This window comes from Schistocerca cancellata, chromosome 10 (genome assembly GCF_023864275.1).
Source record: "Schistocerca cancellata isolate TAMUIC-IGC-003103 chromosome 10, iqSchCanc2.1, whole genome shotgun sequence".
NCBI lineage: Eukaryota > Metazoa > Arthropoda > Insecta > Orthoptera > Acrididae > Schistocerca > Schistocerca cancellata.
The window spans coordinates 9,247,231-9,269,169 of NC_064635.1; the positions used below are offsets into that span (position 1 = coordinate 9,247,231).

A 21,939-nucleotide genomic window follows, 5' to 3' on the forward strand; every position below is an offset into this window, starting at 1 on the left:
GAATGCGGGCGATTTTCCCCGAGAGTGCGCCTGTGTATGGAATAAATGCAGTGCCTACCTCCTCCCTCGTGACTTCATCCATCTCAACAAGTTGTGCTGCAGTGGTTGGGCAGAGAGCACGTTGAATCTGCCACTCTGAGTACCCATTTTTTCGAAATACAGTTCTCAGATGTTCCAATTCCTGGGGTAGACTCTCTGCGTCAGAGATAGTGCGCGCCCTATGTACTAGAGTTTTAAGTACCCCATTCCTCTGTGAAGGGTGGTGGCAGCTGTCTGCATGCAAATACAGATCAGTGTGCGTAGCCTTCCGATACACCCCATGACCTAGGGTGCCGTCAGCCCTTCTCTTGACCAAGACGTCAAGGAAAGGTAATTTACCCTCCGTTTCAGTCTCCATAGTGAATTTGATGTTGGGGGTGTATGGAGTTTAGATGTGTAAGGAAGTCATGGAGTTTATCCATACCATGTGGCCAGATGACGAACGTGTCGTCCACGTAACGGAAAAAGCAAGTAGGTTTCCATACGGATGACGACAGGGCTTCCTCCTCGAAGTTCTCCATGTACAAATTCGCTACCACCGGTGAGAGTGGGCTACCCATGGCGACTCCCTCCGTTTGTTCGTAGTATTCTCCATTAAAAAGAAAATACGTGGAAGTCAAGACATGCCTAAAAAGTTCAGTGGTCTTCTCATCAAACTTCTGACTAATCAATTCTAGTGACTCTCGCAGGGGTACCCTCGTAAACAAGGAAACGACATCAAAACTCACCATGATATCTGACTCATCCAACCTGAAGCTATCAAGGCGTTTAACAAAATCCACGGAATTACGGATGTGATGAGGGCATTTACCCACATAAGGACTTAATATTCCCGTCAGGTATTTGGCCAACAAATATGTAGGTGCCCTGATGTTGCTGACAATGGGGCGTAATGGTACCCCCTCTTTGTGAACCTTCGGGAGTCCATATAGTCTAGGCGGTACCGGACCTTGGGGTAACAATTTCTTAGCGTCACCCTCCGGTAAATCTGCGTCTTTGAGAAGCGCCCTCGTCTTGTTCTCCACCTTCCTTGTAGGGTCAACGCTGATCTTCCGGTAGGAATCGTCATTTAGCAGGCTCTGCATCTTATCAGTGTAGTCCTTATGGGAGACAACAACTGTAGCATTGCCTTTGTCAGCTGGTAAGACAACAATTTCAGAGCGCTCCCTCAGATCACGAATGGCCGCCCTCTCTTTACTGCTGATATTTGACTTCATCGGCTTGGATTTCGTCAACGCACGACAAGTTTCACGACGTATTTCCTCGGCTGATTCTGGCGGAAGTCGAGCTGCAACCTGTTCAACAGCACTAACAATTTCTGCGACCGGAGTGAACTTGGGGGTGGGAGCGAAGTTGAGACCTCTCTGCAAAACCGAGACCGCATCATCACTCAACACCATGCCACTCAAAGCAAGACTGTCATCAATTTGAGTGGCATGGTGTTGAGTGATGATGCGGTCTCGGTTTTGCAGAGAGGTCTCAACTTCGCTCCCACCCCCAAGTTCACTCCGCTCGCAGAAATTGTTAGTGCTGTTGAACAGGTTGCAGCTCGACTTCCGCCAGAATCAGCCGAGGAAATACGTCGTGAAACTTGTCGTGCGTTGACGAAATCCAAGCCGATGAAGTCAAATATCAGCAGTAAAGAGAGGGCGGCCATTCGTGATCTGAGGGAGCGCTCTGAAATTGTTGTCTTACCAGCTGACAAAGGCAATGCTACAGTTGTTGTCTCCCATAAGGACTACACTGATAAGATGCAGAGCCTGCTAAATGACGATTCCTACCGGAAGATCAGCGTTGACCCTACAAGGAAGGTGGAGAACAAGACGAGGGCGCTTCTCAAAGACGCAGATTTACCGGAGGGTGACGCTAAGAAATTGTTACCCCAAGGTCCGGTACCGCCTAGACTATATGGACTCCCGAAGGTTCACAAAGAGGGGGTACCATTACGCCCCATTGTCAGCAACATCAGGGCACCTACATATTTGTTGGCCAAATACCTGACGGGAATATTAAGTCCTTATGTGGGTAAATGCCCTCATCACATCCGTAATTCCGTGGATTTTGTTAAACGCCTTGATAGCTTCAGGTTGGATGAGTCAGATATCATGGTGAGTTTTGATGTCGTTTCCTTGTTTACGAGGGTACCCCTGCGAGAGTCACTAGAATTGATTAGTCAGAAGTTTGATGAGAAGACCACTGAACTTTTTAGGCATGTCTTGACTTCCACGTATTTTCTTTTTAATGGAGAATACTACGAACAAACGGAGGGAGTCGCCATGGGTAGCCCACTCTCACCGGTGGTAGCGAATTTGTACATGGAGAACTTCGAGGAGGAAGCCCTGTCGTCATCCGTATGGAAACCTACTTGCTTTTTCCGTTACGTGGACGACACGTTCGTCATCTGGCCACATGGTATGGATAAACTCCATGACTTCCTTACACATCTAAACTCCATACACCCCAACATCAAATTCACTATGGAGACTGAAACGGAGGGTAAATTACCTTTCCTTGACGTCTTGGTCAAGAGAAGGGCTGACGGCACCCTAGGTCAGGGGGTGTATCGGAAGGCTACGCACACTGATCTGTATTTGCATGCAGACAGCTGCCACCACCCTTCACAGAGGAATGGGGTACTTAAAACTCTAGTACATAGGGCGCGCACTATCTCTGACGCAGAGAGTCTACCCCAGGAATTGGAACATCTGAGAACTGTATTTCGAAAAAATGGGTACTCAGAGTGGCAGATTCAACGTGCTCTCTGCCCAACCACTGCAGCACAACTTGTTGAGATGGATGAAGTCACGAGGGAGGAGGTAGGCACTGCATTTATTCCATACACAGGCGCACTCTCGGGGAAAATCGCCCGCATTCTGAAGAAACACCGGGTCGGAACTGTGTTTTGTCCTCCAAATAAAACTCGTGCACTGGTGGGGAGCGACAAAGATGACCTCGGTTTGAGGAAGGCCGGCGTGTACCAGATTCCGTGTCAATGTGGCAAGTCGTATATTGGTCAGACGATGCGTACCGTCGAGGATCGATGCCGTGAACACCAGAGGCACACTCGACTGATGTATCCGAGCAAGTCGGCGGTCGCTGAACATTGTTTGTCGGAAAATCACGCCATGGAGTATGACCGCACGAGGATTCTGGTACAGACGTCGAGATACTGGGACAGCGTTGTTAGAGAGGCCATCGAAATTCGCACCAATGACGACCTCATAAACCGGGACTGTGGCTATAATCTTAGCAAGGCTTGGGAACCAGCGATCGGGTTAATCGAGAGTAAATCGAGCAGACGTATAGTTGTGACGACCACGGCGGACAGAGCCATCACACCGACGTCATCTCAGACGCCGTCGCAATCTGTTCCACCGCGCGACCGTGGCGCTGGGCGCGGACGGCGGAGGGAGCGCGCCGCGGGCGTAGGGTATTTAAATCGGCCGCCGCCGCGACCGAACCCAGTTCCCTCTGAGCAGCCATAGCGTACGGATCTCCGTGCCGGCACGCTCACAGGAGCTCAGTCCGTCAGTTCACCTGATGATAGCGACATGTTTGATCGCCGAAATATTGTGCCCGTTGGACACTATAGACCGGCAGCATACCCGTGGATATTTTGATTATCAAATACGCCGGGAGAAACTCAAGAATCACATAACTCATCCAATTAACTGAATACATAGAAAAATTCCTTCTTTTTAACAGTTTCTTCTACTACAAGAGTTACGCCAAATTATTTGTTTAAATAATGAAATTAACAGATATAGTTATACAAACAATACTTTTGACAAACCCGGTAATTATGAGGGCTATCCACAAAGTACATTACGTTTTCGTTTGTGTCCGTTAGGAGCGGGGCTAGCGCGGCCATCTTGGTGTCATGGCATTCCACCTCTCAGTCGGCATCCTGCTGTGCTAGTGAGAGGTTCATGCTGTTCTCCGTTGAGTTCCTGTGACAGTTTGAAATGTCAGCGTTAATTGAAAATGCTGCGAAGTGTGAAGTGCGTGCTGTTATAAGGTTTCTGACTCCAAAAAACTGTACACCGATAGAAATCTATCGGCAGCTTTGTGAAGTGTATGGGGACAACATAATCACTGAAGGTGGAGTGCGTCAATGGGTCATAAAATTTAAAAATGACCAAACTAACGTTCATGACGAAGAGCGAAGTGGAAGACCCAGCATAGTGACTGCCAAACTTGTTGAAAAAATCGATGCTGCGGTCCGTGAAAACCGTAATTTCACAATAACGGAACTCTCTATGAGTTTTCCACAAAGTTCACGAAGTTTGTTGCACGAAATCGTTACTGAAAAGCTTGGATACCAAAAATCTTGACAGAGATTTACAAAAATCAGCGAATGGCTGCAGTGTTAACGTTTTTGGACACTTACGAGAAAGATGGCGACTCATTACTCGATCACATCGTTACTGGTGACGAAACGTGGGTTAAGCATGTGAACTGCGAGACAAAATTGCAGTCAATGCAGTGGGGGCACATAAATTCCCCCCAAAAAACCCAAGAAATGCATGCAGACAATGTCGGCAAGGAAGGTGATGGCGACTGTCTTTTGGGACAGAAAAGGTGTGATTTTTGTGAATTTCCTGGAAAGAGGTACTACAATAAACTCTCAAAGGTATTGCCAAACTCTGCACAACCTCAGAAGATGAATACAAAACAAGCGCAGGGGAAAGTTGGGCTCAAAGATCTTGTTGATTCATGACAACGCCCAGGCCCACACGGCAAATGCCACTCGTGAAGTTCTCAAATCTTTTAAGTGGGAGTTGTTTCCTCATCCGCCGTACAGTCCCGACCTGGCACCGAGAGACTTCCACTTATTCCCAGCAATGAAGAAGTGGTAGCCTATGCAGCGTTTTGATGACGACGCACAGCTTCAAGAAGAGGTAACCACATGGTTGAAGGTGCAGGCGGCCGAATTTTACAACAAAGGAATTTCCAAGCTCGTCCATCGCTATGATAAGTGCCTTAATTTAAATGGCAACTATGTAGAAAAGTAGTATTTAAGTGTAGCTTTCAACTGTATATAATAAAAAAAATTCCAATACTTTATTTATTTTTAATTCCAAAACGTAATGTACTTTGTGGATAGCCCTCATATTTTGGAATTAATTAAGGGCTGGCTTTGCTAATATGTTTGCAAACAGAGCCAAATAAATACTTTAAGAATCCTAGTAGATCTTCTTAAGAATCCTAGTAGATCTTCTTCCAAATGTTTATAATTACTGCAGAATTTATATTTGTTTGTAAGTAAACAATAGTATTTAACTCACAAAACAATTACTGATTTCACCCTATAACAAAAGATATAACTAGGAATGGTCAAAATAAATTAGGAAATTAATTACATACACAAAACTAAGCACAAAATTAGATCTGATGCTCTATTCTTTAGGACTGAAGGCCAACCTTTCTCTTTTATGGAAATGCAGATTATACTCATGTATGTTAATGGCACTGGTAATCAGTCAAAAATGAAAAAAATGAATTTAAGGAGGTAGAGGGCATAACAAGATAGGAAGTAAAGAGATCCCAGCTTGCTTCGTCACAACCCCAAGCAATTTTTCACATTGGTACACAGTATCAATAATGAATTAGCACTGCACCACTAGGTAGTAGGTGCTTACATATATTACATGTAATACAGTGAAATTAACAGGAAAGCTGCCACTTCATCATTCATACCAAACTGGCCTCTTTATCTGCTATCCTTATCTTAATATGTACAAGATCACACTCACACTTGTCAAATAATGGCAGTTGTGTAACTCAGTTAAGAAAAGAGACCTGTTTACAATTAACACTGCTACTTATCATTCAGCTAACAGATATCTTTATTACTGAATCTGGATAATCAGACAGCTATCAATCAGCACTGCAGTGATAAACATCAGGCATGTTTGTTCTAAACCAAAAAGAAATATGGCAAACAGTAGTGAGGTTCTTGTCATGGTTGTGAAATATTGGATCATATTTCTTCAAATTAAAAGGTAGATAATGTAAGAAAACTAATAATCAGGAACGCCAGAGCTGACACTGACACAGCCAAGGGACGCATTCCCAGACTCTCAGTTGCTCCTAGAATCTACTGAGAGCCAAAGATACAAAAGGAAAATTATCCTTTAAGGCCAATAGTGAATGGAATCAATTCACCTACATGTATTTCGTCAAAATATCTAGCCTGTAAACTAAGACCTCTAGCTGGCAAAACAGACTCTCGTGTGAACCTCTAGATCTACTAGGATTCTTAAAGTATTTATTTGGCTCTGTTTGAAAACATATTAGCAAAGCCAGCCCTTAATTAATTCCAAAATACGAGGGCTATCCACAAAGTACCTGATGCACTTCATAGAATGTGTAAAGAGATAAATAATTTTACCTACAGACATCACGGTCAGCATGAACATAAAGTCATTATTCACAAACTTGCCAGCAGATGAAACTGTCTGATCCTACAAGAGCATGTACCGCCATATATATGTGACCCCGATGAGCTACGTTTGTCTTCAACATACTTAAAATGGCAAGGAAAATACTACAAGCAGACAGGTGGCTTAGCAACGGGCTTTTCCTGATCCCCGTTAGCAGCAGATGTATTCCCGGAGGCCTTCAAAGTGACATCACTTTGTTCAGCTGCCTTACACCCACAATGCTCGTTAAGATATGTGGACGATGAGTTCACTACATGATCTCTTGCTGAAATAGATCCACACAGGTTTTGTGAATTTTTTAATAAAATGCAGAGGAAGATACAGTTCATGCTCGAGGTAGAGAAGAGTGGAGCACTTCCACTCCTGGGTGTGGAAGTATGCAGGACAATGGATGGCACACTACAGCAGAGACTATATCAGAAGCCTACACATATGTACAACTATTTGCATGCCAAATCCACCAACCCCCCTCCCCCCCCCCCCCCCCCCCCTGTGGAGAAGAACTCAGTTATCTGTTCTTTGACCACCTATGTGCAGCACATAGTGGTGCTCAAAACCTAACACATGCTCCAAAAATACTGCATACAATATTCATGGCCAATAGTTAAAGCCATAAATCAATCCAATCAGCCATGGCAACAAACAAAAGGAATTGAGATAGGCAAGAAATCAACAAACTGCTGCCAGCAGTGTGCTTACCTTATGTGAAAATTGTCACTGACCAATAGACAACAGCACATCCCTACCCTGTCCACCATAGCAACCTATCACAATAAAGTTTCCACTCCTTCTGCCTCAAGTGACCAATCACAACTAGGACATTCCCAAATAATGATGTAATGTCAAGCTCAGTGAGTGGCAATGGCAAAATATAAGTGACTCCTCAAAGCTAAAGCACGTCAGTCCATCCAAAAAAGGCCACTCTGTCACCAAAACATTGTTTTTTCCAGTAAAGCTTTTAACATTATGACATGGTACAATACTCAGAAAACTTTCATGTCAGCTGACTCTGGCTGTGGAAGCCAAAGCAGTTATGAAACGAGCTCTACAATAAAAAATAAGGGAGGATGAAATTTTTTCTTGCTCAGTATATGTTCTTATAAAAAAAAATTAAATACGTGTTAAATCTTTGGAACTGGGAGGATTCTTTCTTCTTCATTTCACACAAAAGGCAATGAAAAGAAAACAAAACTGTGTAAACAAATGAGAGAAGTAGAAAGAGTCACTCCTGGACTGACATTTGTTGTCCATAAATATTTAATTTTTTTATGTGATCTTCTCCCAGCTGCTCATGTTTTGGTCACTGCATGCACAGTTTGTGTTACCACTACTTATCTAGAATAAAGAAGCCCCTTGTTGGCATAAATGCTCATTATTCAGAAACAAATCTTCTTTTGTCAAGAGAAGGTGCAAAAATTCTCATGTTTTTGAGGGGTGAGAGAATTATTAGCTAACAAAGGTAAAATAGTCAAACTATTGAAAGTTCAGGTTGGAACATCTACAATGTAGGAAAAGGTAGGTAGCTTCTTACCATAATTTGCAGACAGGCACAATTGCAAGACATTTACACATAAGCTTCCAGCCACAGCCTTCATAAGAAAAAGGAAGAGATCTACATAGGCCTACCATTTATTCACATAAGCAAGCACACCTCACACACACAACCACCAACTCGAGTCATGTGTGCGTGAGGAGTGTTTGCTTGTGTGAATGAATGGTATGTGTTTCCCTTTCTTTTTCTGACAAAGGCCATGGCCAAAAGCTTGTGTGTAAGTGTCTTTTAATTGTGCCTGTCTGCAACTTGACATGTCATCTTTACAGTATGTAGCAATCTATCTTTTCCTGCATTGTTAAAAGTTAAATAATATCATATGCCGCAAAAACTAAACTGACATGCGCCCAAAGGTGGATGCGAAATATTGTGTGGAATTCTTCTTCTGAAGTTTTAAGAACAAAATTTATGTGGTGAATCTAGGACTATTTTACAACCCCTCTATAGCAACAGCAAAGACAAGATTAGACCACTCACAGTACACGCAGAGAGGTCTAAGCAATGATCCTTTGCACGTTCCACGTTCCATTTGTGGATGGAATGGTAAGAAGTCCTAATAACTGAGACACTGGGAAAAATGTACTGACAAATATGTAGATGAATACCAATATCAGCTGCCTACACACTGTCTGAAGAAGTCAAGACCTGTCAACATTTCTGGGCATTAAAATTTCAGTACCAAACAAAACAGCATGCCACACAAGTCAAATGGATATGCAGACTTTTAGCATTTCAGGACAACTGGATGAAATAGGCAGGATCAACACCATCTCCATTCTGTATACAGGGTGTTACAAAAAGGTACGGCCAAACTTTCAGGAAACATTCCTACACACAAAGAAAGAAAATATGTTATGTGGTCACGTGTCCGGAAACGCTTACTTTCCATGTTAGAGCTCATTTTATTACTTCTCTTCAAATCACATTAATCATGGAATGGAAACACACAGCAACAGAACGTACCAGCATGACTTCAAACACTTTGTTACAGGAAATGTTCAAAATGTCCTCCGTTAACGAGGATACATGCATCCACCCTCCATCACATGGAATCCCTGATGCGCTGATGCAGCCCTGTAGAATGGCGTATTGTATCACAACCATGATACAATAGCTTTCAAATGCCCCCATAAATGAAAGTCAAGAGGGTTGGGGTCAGGAGGGCGTGGAGGCCATGGAATTGGTCCACCTCTACCAATCCATAGGTCACCGAATCTGTTGTTGAGAAGCGTACGAACACTTCGACTGAAATGTGCAGGAGCTCCATTGTGCATGAACCACATGTTGTGTCGTACTTGTAAAGGCACATGTTCTAGCAGCACAGGTAGAGTATCCCGTATGAAATCATGATAACGTGCTCCATTGAGCGTAGGTGGAAGAACATGGGGCCCAATCGAGACATCACCAACAATGCCTGCCCAAACGTTCACAGAAAAGCTGTGTTGATGACGTGATTGCACAATTGTGTGCGGATTCTCGTCAGCCCACACATGTTGATTGTGAAAATTTACAATTTGGTCACGTTGGAATGAAGCCTCATCCGTAAAGAGAACATTTGCACTGAAATGAGGATTGACACATTGTCAGATGAACCATTCGCAGAAGTGTACCCGTGGAGGCCAATCAGCTGCTGATAGTGCCTGCACACGTTGCACATGGTACAGAAACAACTGGTTCTCCCGTAGCACTCTCCATATAGTGACGTGGTCAACGTTACCTTTTACAGCAGCAACTTCTCTGACACTGACATTAGGGTTATCGTCAACTGCACGAAGAATTGCCTCGTCCATTGCAGGTGTCCTCGTCTTTCTAGGTCTTCTGCAGTCGCGAGTCATAGGCTGGAATGTTCCGTGCTCCCTAAGACGCCGATCAATTGCTTTGAACGTCTTCCTGTCGGGACACCTTTGTTCTGGGAATCTGTCTCGATACAAACGTACCGCGCCACGGCTATTGCCTCGTGCTAATCCATACATCAAATGGGCATCTGCCAACTCCGGATTTGTAAACATTGCACTGACTGCAAAACCACGTTCGTGATGAACACTAACCTGTTGATGCTACGTACTGATGTGCTTGATGCTAGTACTGTAGAGCAATGAGTCGCATGTCAACGCAAGCACCGAAGACAACATTACCTTCCTTCAATTGGGCCAACTGGCGGTGAATCGAGGAAGTACAGTACATACTGACGAAACTAAAATGAGCTCTAACATGGAAATTAAGCGTTTCCGGACACATGTCCACATAACATTTTTTCTTTATTTGTGTGTGAGGAATGTTTCCTGAAAGTTTGGCCGTACCTTTTTGTAACACCCTGTATAGGGTGAGATCACACAACATGCTTCCCATTCAAACATTGCATTTGAATGTAGGTCATATGTGAGAAGATCATGTTGTGGCTCTGTAGTGTATGGAGGGGAAACACCTATCAGCAGTGTGGTAGGATGGCAACCTTCTGAGACTGCTTTACAGATATAACTGTTGCGAAGCCCCGTGTATTTCCTTCCTACAAAAAGGTCCAATAGGTACATAATTTTGGAAATCACGTAAAAAACCTTCAAATGCACGTGTAGTCGCAACAAAAAAACGCAAATTCTGGACGTAAGAATTTGTCTTTAAGTGCTTCTGATACGATTTTTAAACTCGCTGAGTTAGAGAGAGTTTTATTTTGACTTTCTGCCACATTCACATTTTCGATCCAGCTTGTGCCACAGAAACGCAAACGAAAATCTGAGGAGGCTGTATATTTTGTATATTGACTTCTTCGTGCAGGTGAATAATGAAACAAATAATATAAGGCTCTTAAAATTGTGCACTTTCTCAATTTGTTTGCGACATGCCAGTTTTGAAAGCTCCATGAACTACATGCAGGCTGCAACTACCTAACTGTAAGAGTTCCGTGTTTTCAGAAATTTCTTTTACCTCATTATTCAAGGCCTTCCAAACTTTAAAATTCACGTTTGGTCCAGCCATAGACAAGCGCAAAATTTTTGAAAGACCCTGTAAATCAAAAGATCCTTTCAAAGCATGTAGTAAGTCACTGGCCCTTGTGCGTTGAATAAAGACAGAGTAAATATAAGGTTCAAACCTGGGACTTTTAACTTCAATGTCCTTTGTGTTTTTCGAGAAACAGTGTTTAAAATATCGTCAAATCCAAGAACAACATTGTCACATTTTTTAAACATGTCAATAAATTTGCCATGAACGTACATAGCAATCCCATAACCAATACTGTATGCAATTTTTGTTCTTTGCAATTGCATTTTTGCCGCAGTTTGACTATCTGGTAACATTTCCGGTAATGATTATATGCGATCAGCAGAATTCCAGCTTGAAAAATGATTATAAATTGTGCGTCAGCACTACAAGCTTTCAGATTTTGTGCCACTTTCGGCACTGAAGTCTCCTTTAGATGGACAGTTTTTTTGAAGTTGAAGGTGTCACACCTGCTTCTGTAGTACCTACCGGTTGCCTTGTTAGACACTGAAATTCCCATAAACTTTAAGTAGTGTTTAAATTATACTGTTCCATAAGACCAAATACATGCAAGAATGTACAATTACAATTAGATTTTTTGCCAATTATTATGAAACTCCTGGATTGTTGTCACATCATCCTCGTCTAGTAATAATCTAATGCTTAATTCTTTGTTAACTTATGTTTTTTGGATCGCTGTGAGTCGATATAGGGAGGAAAAAATCTCGAAAATAATTCTTCAAAATGGTTCAAATGGCTCTGAGCAGTATGGGACTTAACATCTGAGGTCATCAGTCCCCTAGAACTTAGAACTACTTAAACCCAACTAACGTAAGGACATCACACACATCCATGCCCGAGGCAGGATTCGAACCTGTGACCTTAGCAGTCGCGCGGTTCCGGACTGAAGCGCGTAGAACCGCTCGGTCACAGCGGCCGGCTAAGAATTCTTCCATTAAATATGTTATTCAAAAAATCTTAACTGCCCATCATAATGTCATATGCCGAGGCTATCTGATATGCATTCCTGCCAATTACATTCTGTAAAAACTGTAAAATACAACAAAAATTATCATGGTGGACTGAACGCAATGATTTCCAAAATCAACACAAATAATTCACAGATAAAAACAAAGAACAGATTCATTTAATTTAAAAAAAAGGACTCCAGATACAATTTGCATGGCTGCAAAGAAGACCACATGCAAAAAGTGGCGATCGAAATAGATCACTGCACTCTTAAGGAACATTTAGTGTTTCGTAACGGCTGATATTTAAGGAGGTTGACGCACTCGGGCATAAAAGTCAGAGTGTACCATTTTCAACGCAAAGACAATTAAGGTAATTCTAATCAACGTTAATCAACGTCTTCCTCCCCCACATTGACTCAGAGTCTCAAGGAATGCAGTTAAAGAAAGTCACCTACATTTCCATAGTATATCTAAGACAATGACATCGTGGCAACATCCACGTCTTACAAAAAATAATCGCTGACCTTGCTCATTGACTTGGGATAGAACTGTCACTTCGTCAGGTTCTTGGTGTTGCATAAATACATTCATCGTTAAGTACTCCCGTTTATTTGCGGAAAGTTTATGTTTTTGGTTATTTGCGTGCCTGTCCAAAGCACTTTTCCCCATTGTCGAAATATTTATCGTTGCGTTGCACCAAGAGCATAATGTATTCGTTAGTAATTTGGTTTCACGCATAACCTATGGATAAACTGACTGGTATGTACTCTCGTATCAAGTTATACTCTGTTTAGGCATGACTAAAAAACACTGCACGCTGAAAATGTTATAAACTTGTTCAATTGCGCGGGCGATTCACACAATATGTCTCCGTTATTGACGGTTTCCGTTGTGTTCTTGCATGTCAAAACCATGTAAATGACACTAGGCGCTGTCGAGCTGCAACATTCGGTTCGTTTAAGCAGCTGCCAAACAGCTACTTTCAAACACAAAAAAAAAACATCGGCGATAGAGAGCATGCGCAACTACGATGACGCAGAAATCCATGTTTGGGCTTTGCTCTGCTTGAACGTCTCCCATCCAATTTCTGGTTAGGTTCCCGCACATAGTGGTGGTTACACATCTGATATGCTTATCTTATTATTAAAAAAGAAGTGTAAACGTGAAATAGCCGAATGTGGGAGCTGTGATAGCTTCGAAACGATTGAAAAACGCTCCACAAACAAAGCACGAGTAACGTGAAGTGCTACTCCACTCTAACTCACGTAGCCAAGCGCATGCGCGAATCTGGTAGCGCAAGAAAAATTTTTCTGGGTAATTTTATTTTATTTATTTCTTACTCCATCGATCCAACTGTGATAAACTGACAAGGGTACAGAGTGTTTCAGTAAATAATCGGTATAAAGGTAGTAGTAAAGTAGTCAATCAGACAAAAGTAATACTACATGTTTGCTATACACATATGTGGTTAAAGTGACAGATTACATCAAACATTACACATAGAAAATGAAAACAAATTAAAAACCAGTGAAAATGACTATGAATGTTACATAGCTATGGTACCTACAACATTGCTCAAACTTAAACTATGGTAAGCTCTCACTGCTTATGCACAAAACAGACCAACAAGCAATAGTAGCCAGAAGTGGGAGGCAGCAAGCACTGTTTAAAAAATTGCTGCTGAAGGAATAATTCAGAGCAGACGAAAACACGCCTTCCCGCTGTATTCGTTTATTTTCGAGGTCATGCTCACATCTTTTTTGGATGACAATTAGCATGTTCAAAAATCGCTACCAAGACAACATAAAATTGCATTTACAGTTAACACTGCCGATGTGAAATCATCAGCAGTAACTATCGATCATTATTACTAACAAAACATCAATACCAACTCGTACGAAGTTTTAAATTCGAATTATCAAAATTATCACAAGCGTGTGTTGCCTGGAAGAGATTTTCCAACACAGAAGCAAGCAAAAGTGTGGGCCATTCATCGAAATCCGAGAATTGAGTGTGGATAACCCTGCGGCAGCCGCGCTTAAAATTGTTTCGTCAGCTGGCGCGTGCGGCACTCAGTACCGCCTACATTTAAATACACAAAAAACCAGTTTTTTAAATTTTTTGGTGGAATTAATTATTTATTGTTTATAACATCACTCTTAACAGCAACTTTTAATATGATCTGTATACATATGCATGGGAAAATTAAAATTGTTGCAGAATATCTGATATACGTTTCCAGGGTTTTTCCTAAGCGCTACTTTAATAACAAATTCTGAATGAATTATAACCACAGATATGATTCGATTGTTTACCATTGTTAAAGCAAGTTTTACAAAAACGTGTAATATGTATACAAACTTTGTAGTAATAATAAAGACTAAGGCAGTCAGTAAATACGTATCAAGAATCACACACTTTCTTCCTCCAGAGAAGCTCTACAATCATTACATGTGACAACATTGTGGCAATGTGCTTGCAAACGAATCTTTTGCAGCTATTGCAAGTGACAGTAATTTTTATTTATTTTTTTTTTTACCACCACAAGTCTGGCACCTCCCACACCTTCTTACAGTCTCATCGTGATTGGAGGGAATTGATTGATGAGGCGACAGAAATCCTTGAATATCTCGTGGTAGAGTAGAGAGCTGAGGCCTTTCTTTCAAATGGCAGTCCATCAGAGCCAAGGCCAGGGTTGTTAGGTAGGTTCTTCTTCTGAATCTTTTCTCTGGTTTGTCTACAAAAAACAAGACCTGGGAATTTATCCCAGCAATATCCAGATAACGAAAAAACAATGCTAAGGGCCATCTTCTTGTGGTCTTTTGTGTAGAGTAGGATGTACACATATAATCCACTGTATCGACTCCACCTTTCGTTGCGTTGTAGTCCAAATTTACAACAGACTAGCGGTGTCGATTTCAGCAGTTACATGCATTGACGACAGGGAAAGCACAGCCTTCTTCCTTTTTGTTTGGCACGAAACAAGACAGAAGTCATCTTGAAATCCGAAAAGACAATTTCCAATTTCTCGCTATCTGTTGGGCAAAAATTCCGGAGGAATTTCCTTCTTGTTCTTTTTCAATGTTCCAATGAACGTTAGCCCATTTTCTAAAAGATGCTGGGATACGGGGTAACTACTGTAGTAGTTGTCCGTAGTTACATTCCTGTGAGTTCCCTTGATTGGCTCAACCATCTCTTCACAATATCCATTGGCTGGTTAGATGCAACATATGGTCCAGGATTCTGTCTGCCGCAGTATACTTCAAAATTAAAAGTACAAAAGTCTTGCAATCGCACAACGCATACAACTTAAATCCATACTTAGCGGGCTTATTGGGCATGTACTGAACAAAACCACAACGTCCGCGTAATGGGACAAGCATTTCGTCTATGGTTGTGAACTCCCCTGCCTGTAGTTATTTCTGCACTTGTTCAGAAATGCTGAGTGGAGATTGCTGATGGTAGCAAGTTTATCAGTTGCTAGTCGTTTTTTTCTTGTAGAAGTATCGTCAAACCTGAGTGACCGGAGCAAGAACAGAAAGCACTTGTAGCTAAATGCTGCCCTTAGAATAATCATTCCTGTTCCATTTGATGCCCACAGTTCTAATACATTTGTGCGTCCTTATTTTTGTACAGCAATGAGAAACAGGCTCCTAAAAGAGCCGTTATTTCAGAATCTGAAGCAGTTTTGCAATCTCTAGCCCTTGAGTAATTCACAGATGATCTCTTGTTATTTATGTAGTTGTTTGTGTTTGCAACGACATAATCAATTGTCTCAGGATAAAACAATTCGAGAAAACTTTCAGTTTCAGTTTTAGCTTCTCTACCATTGCGTTTCGGGCCAGATAGGACTTCGATTAGATTCTTACGTTTTGGTTTCCCCGGTAGTGCTAACGGATTATTTATCCACAAAGTTTCTTGGTCCTTACCAAAATAAAAATGGCAGTCATCATGTGGCATTCCTTTCACTTCCCCCGTCAAGACTGCTCAGATTCGCTGGAATGATCTGCAGTTTCAATTATTTCTGCTTCCTCATCGCTGCCAGAGATATCTGCGTAATCTTCTTCGTCAGATGACTGCAGAAGAAGACGCTCAATTTCTTTTGGTGTTAGTCCTTTCCTTTGTGCGGACCTGGGAGACAATAAAATAATTCAAATACCAAAGCAATGTTTTAACTAAATCATCATTCACCCACAGAGCTGTAAAACAAAGCTTCTAATCATCAAAACATTCGACAGTGGTACGGCTACATGTACTCACGTTACCGGGCGCGTGCGGTACGCAGTGCGGCCTCTGTGCAGTCGTCCACCTCACAGGTGAGTCACAGCTGTTGTGGTCGGTATAATGACGGCGCAGTAATGCAGTTTGGCGAGTGACTAAACAATCGAAGCATATCTAGCACCACTGCTGTGTGCTCGGCGCGCTGACGTAATTACTGAACGAAAACAAAATTGGCGGCACTGTATGTCGCCACGCGCCCGCCACAGGGACAAATAAAGCCTTTCATTCAAGCTGCGACTAAGCACAAACGGACGCTCCGATAACATCGTGTCTCTTGAACAGAGGTCCACGCCGGGAAAGAAATTACGTCGAGTCGTATGCATGAAGACACTGAGATTTAAAAAAAAAAAAAAAAAAATTCCCCTGAACAAACCATGGAGGCCCAACTGTGGCGACGTCCGCCGTGTCATCCTCAGTGGATGCGGGTATGGAGGAGAAGGTGGTCAGCACACTGCAAGACATTGAGCTAAAGACGGAACTACTCACATAATATCGAAATACGTATGCTTCTTAAAACGACCATAAATTGATTTTAAAAATATTTTTGTATACAAAAGTGAAGTGACGAATATTATTAAAAAATCCAGGCTCCTCGCGGAAATTCAAGGCTTTTCCCCGATTTTCAAGGTTTGGTGGCCACCCTGCAATAGACTCACGTAAAACTAAAAGTAAGACATTACCCAGCTTTCAGAATTAATAATACCTTCAGAAGGGAGGAAAGAGAGACTGGCTGGGGAACGTTAAACAGGAAGGACAGCCACGCCCCAGGAGGAGAAGGAGCTACCTGTACTGAGGACAGGGGCAGTCAAAGATGGATTGGGAGGCGTCAGGGAGAGTTCATTTCTCACATTTCCTTATTTACCATTCCCTCTACACGTACATAAAAATCGTTAGAGGTGGAAGGGGAAGTGTCAGGGATAGTTGTTTCTCACGTTTCTTTCTTTAGTATTTCCTCTGTAGACGAATAAATATCACTAGCCTTGGGCCCTTCAAAAGGGAGCACCACTATTTCATTTCTGTATCCAAAAGGACACAAATTTTCTTCACATCTATAAAATTTGAGGCGTATTTACAGTAACTCGACAGTTATTAATAAAAATGACACAAGCTCTTCGTCTCCCTCAACTGTTCTGCCGAATTATCGGACCCCGGAGTCTCTACGTCTCAATCCAGTATGTCACAGAACACGATTTGTGGCTGATAAATGACCAGCTCGTGGACAGCCCCCAATTCTAATACTCCGACACAGATTTATGCCACTGTTCTTCCCCATTAATAAATGTTAAACCCTGAGGTAAACACAAAAAACTTAACTGGTGTAGAAAAAAAGTGGCACACATTAGATAAACTCGTACTGTACCGAATGTATAAATGTGATGATAAGAAGTAAAAATTGTTATGAGGCTAAGATCTTACAGCTGTTATGAGCAGTATGTGAAAAGGTAGATAGAAGGAGATCCAAATAAGTGTAGGTCAGCACAGGATATTATTATGCAGGATGAATAAGATAGGACAAATCTGCTTAATCCAGGAGAATTGAACAACTGTTTTGTCACATCAGTCAGAGAACTTGCAGACAGAATGAAGGCTACATACATATGTGCAAGGAATGTGCTTAATCCCCAGCTGTCTGAAGGACTATCTTTCATTGGGTGATGATCATGCCCAATGAGGATTGCAAAATAGTTTCCAAATTTTCCACTTCCACATCTATGGACTGCCACTGGTAGTCTAATTATATTATTAAAATCATTGTTCACTTCATTAGTAGGCCACTGAGTTTTATTTTTAATTAATGTTGAGAGTATAGAGTTTACCCAGATTCACTGAAAATCTCAAAATTTGTTCCCATATTCCAAAAGGATGATAGTTCCCTCAGGGCTGCCAAACAGTCTCTGCTGTGCCAATACTCTCCAAAACATTATTAACTATTCTGAAAAAAGCATGACCTCTTTCACAACAGTCAATATGGATTTCAGCCAGGTAGACATATCACTGCTGCTGTTTTGGAAATTCCTCATCAGATATAAATAGCTTTCAAAAATAAGATGGTCATGTCACTTGCATTATGTGATCTAACTAAAACCATTTCACTGCATTCCATTTATCATATTACTAAAACTGGAGTATTATGGTGTACACAAATTTACATTAGCAGTAATTTCTTATTACTTCAACAACAGAAAACATTCTGTCTCAGAAATAAACATTTTTTAGTAAAAATTGGTGTTCCAAAGTGCTCCGTCCTTGGTCCCTGCTTTTTATGATGGCTAACAAAGAACTGCCCCATTGTGTATCACAATCTGTAATCTGCTGAACTTGTTATGCACACACACACACAATAGAATACAATAAATAAATGTGTAAAACTTTTAGGAACATACATTGGTGCCAAGCTCAGCTGGGGAGAACATAGTACCCGAGTTTTCAAAAAGCTCTCACCCCTGTGAAAATTGAGAAATGTAGTTGATGGGGACATTCCTCTCATATCAGTAACATTTTAAAAATAAAAATGGTCCATATAGTATGCAAGGCTGATACTATGCAGCATTGTCCCCTTCTTTTTACTAAACTTAGAAAGAGATGAAAGAGACGGGCATCAGAAAGTAGAAATGCTAGATGAGAGTAGCAACAAATGTCCATGGGGAAGATCATACATAGCATGCCACAGGAAAGTGTGCTAGGAACATTGTTTTACCCAGTCTACCTTCCTAATAACATCCAGAAGAAAGCCATCCTATCTGTTGATGGCACCAATATTTTAATTAAAGAAACAAGTCTGGAAACCGAGTGACGTGGCGCAGTGATTAGCACACTGGACTCGCATTCAGGAGGACAACAGTTCAATCCCACGTCCGACCATCTTGATTTAGGTTTTCTGTGATTTCCCTAAATGGCTCCAGGCAAATGCGGTGATGGTTCCTTTGAAAGGGCACAGCTGACTTCCTTCTCCATCCTTCCCTAATCCGATGAGACCAATGACCTCGCTGTCTCGTCTCCTCCCCCAAAACAACCCAACCCAAGTCTGGAAGAAGTTGTTCTAGCATCTGAAATAATATTACTTAATATAGATAATTTTTATGATAGTAATACTAACCAAAAAGTGTATTCTCATGAACTTAAAGAACAACAGAAGTAAACAGTATATGTTAACAACGACAACAAACATGAGCAAGTTGGGCACATAAAATTTTCCATTCTCCATGCAGATGATACATTAACACAGAAAGGGCACACCACAATGTAGCGTAAGTTGTAAATTAAATTCATTCTGCTATAACTCCTGAATGTCAGCCAAAACAGTGTTTAAACCCTCAAAACATTTTACCCTGCACATTTCCTCTCCAGGATGTGGTTCAAAACAGAACTATAAGGAAGTTCAGTAAATATGAAGAAGAAAATACTGAATGTATAGAAAAGTGGTAACTGTACAATAGTCAGAGAGAAACACTGAACAAGTTGCAGACCAAAATTCAAATCATCAAACTAGGAAAAAAATTTCTGAATATGAAAAGGATAGACTGCAACACACCATATAGAGGAGATGCTGAGAGGCAGACAGACACACTGAAACAAAAAAAAAAAATGCTGGACTGCTATCAGACTAAATGTTTCATCAGAGACAAGCTAATGATATTTACCAGTCTTTTTAAATGTGCCTATCCACCACTCAACATCTCATTTATGTGGTGGGTAGCAGTCTATCATTTTCATATTGTTGTTATTCCAAGCCGAATTTTCTGTTGTTTGGAAAGTATTATTCAGTTTTAGGGGAAGAAAAAAGAAAAGGAGAGTTACGCCAGACAGTACTGGAAACAACAGTAAATGGATCTGTACAATCATAACAACAAGGCATTATGAAATCAGCAATAAGTTATCAGTGATTCAATATACCTCAATTGTAATACACCATATGACTGGTGAATAAATGAATGCAAATATTGTCTGTAGTCCCACAAATCACAGATTGAGAGATTTCTGACTTTTCAGTAAATAATGAAGAGGATATGAAGAGAATGTGAGAATATGGGGATACTGCTGCACACATGTAACAAAATCTGACATACCTGTGCTGTTCCAAGCCCTAGAATGGGCATTTTGTGTCCATTGAAGAAAGTTAAGTATTCCATCTTGCCAGTCATCTTGCTGTTCCAGGTTTAGCAAGTAGTGAGTAATACTTGTGTACTGTCTGCAGACTGTGCTGTGGGACTCAGTTCTTCAGTACTTACAGCAGTTATCTGTATAATTACCTTATCTGTTGCTCGTCCTTTATGACACTACATAAACAGTGAGATAACTGCTATCAGAGAGCATCTGCTATTAAAATGAAGTGGCCATTCACCCATATCTTCACAGAATGGTACTATAGGTTGATAACTTATCACAACTCTGCTACCTAAGTAACAGTCATAGTCTCTTACCTAACAGTGGTAGATGCGCCCATGTGACAAACTAGCGAGCATAGTCTATACTACTAAACAGTTGCATGGTGTCAGGGGCAACAAGTGGTTGATTTTCAGTATCATTATTGAGTGAATGTATAACTTTAAAATACTGTCATAATCTACTCATTAAGAGCTACAATCTCACATTAAAAGTTTAACACAATAAGTCAAGTGTGAAAGTAAGAAACAGTGTAACTCACAGGATGCATATTACCCAGACTGTATTCATCCAGTATTTCAGAATGAGTGTACTTACAACAAACTTTGCACATAATTTCAAACCTTTACAGAAAACATTTTCTCCCACATCCCCCACAAAATTATGAAACAAAGAAAGATTATCACTTACTACATTTTCACTGTCCATGCACTAAAATTGTTGCATCAGGTATGATGTTTTAATCTCTTAGTCCTTTACTATTAACTATATTTGCAACATATATTGCGGACAGCATCTCTATGTGCCACTGAATGTACCTGCCAAGTTATATCATTGTACGACACATATTTTGGGAGAGATGATGTCATAAACATTGACATGAGTTAAAAACTAGCTTAAAAAAAGAAAAGAAAACTGGGTGATTCAGTTACTTATAGAATCAGGGAGAGGGGGCAGAGGGGGGGAGTGGGAGGCATTATTAGTTCACACAGAAGTCCTAAAAAGAAAGAAATGTGCTCAACTGACAGTAGAACCAGAACTGTTCCTTTAAGAATGACACTTTCATTTTACCTCCCCAAATCTGGCTTGTGCTCTGTCTTTAATGATCATGACATAGGTGTAATATTAAGCATTACTTTTCTTGCTTTTCCTAATAGTAAGAACAACTGTTTTACTTTCTACACAGAAACAGTTCCTCCTACTATTTGATATATCTATCTTCTTTACTTGTATGTGGAATATTCAAGAGATTAAGTATATTCTCAATATTTTATCTTTGCTTAAAGTTCTTGAACATGATGCTCATGTCATATGAGGTGGTGAGTCATTTTCACTAGTATTCTCATCCACAGTTCATCACTGAGTGGTTAGCGTCAGTGCCTCTAGATTGTGGGATCACAAATTCCATTCGTGGCAGGGTTGGAGATTTTATTCACTTGGGGGCTGCGCAATTTTGTCATCCCAATCATTTCATCTCATGTTCATTAATGCTCTACATTTTAACATTCTGTAATTTTTCCAACTTGTAAATAAAAAGTTTATATTCATTAAAAAAAGGTGGCATCAAATA

At 41.1% G+C, this 21,939-nt stretch overlaps 1 protein-coding gene across 1 annotated transcript in view; it reads right to left on the reverse strand.

Moving 5' to 3' along the window:
- Positions 1 to 20,442, reverse strand: part of LOC126106517 (1,5-anhydro-D-fructose reductase-like) — a 151,663-nt gene extending 131,221 nt beyond the window's left edge. Inside the window, exon 1 of the mRNA XM_049912843.1 lies at positions 20,333 to 20,442. Coding sequence (XP_049768800.1) covers positions 20,333 to 20,407 — 75 coding nt within the window. The 5' untranslated portion in view covers positions 20,408 to 20,442. The remainder of the gene's footprint in view (positions 1 to 20,332) is intronic.
- Positions 20,443 to 21,939: the final 1,497 nt, after the last annotated feature.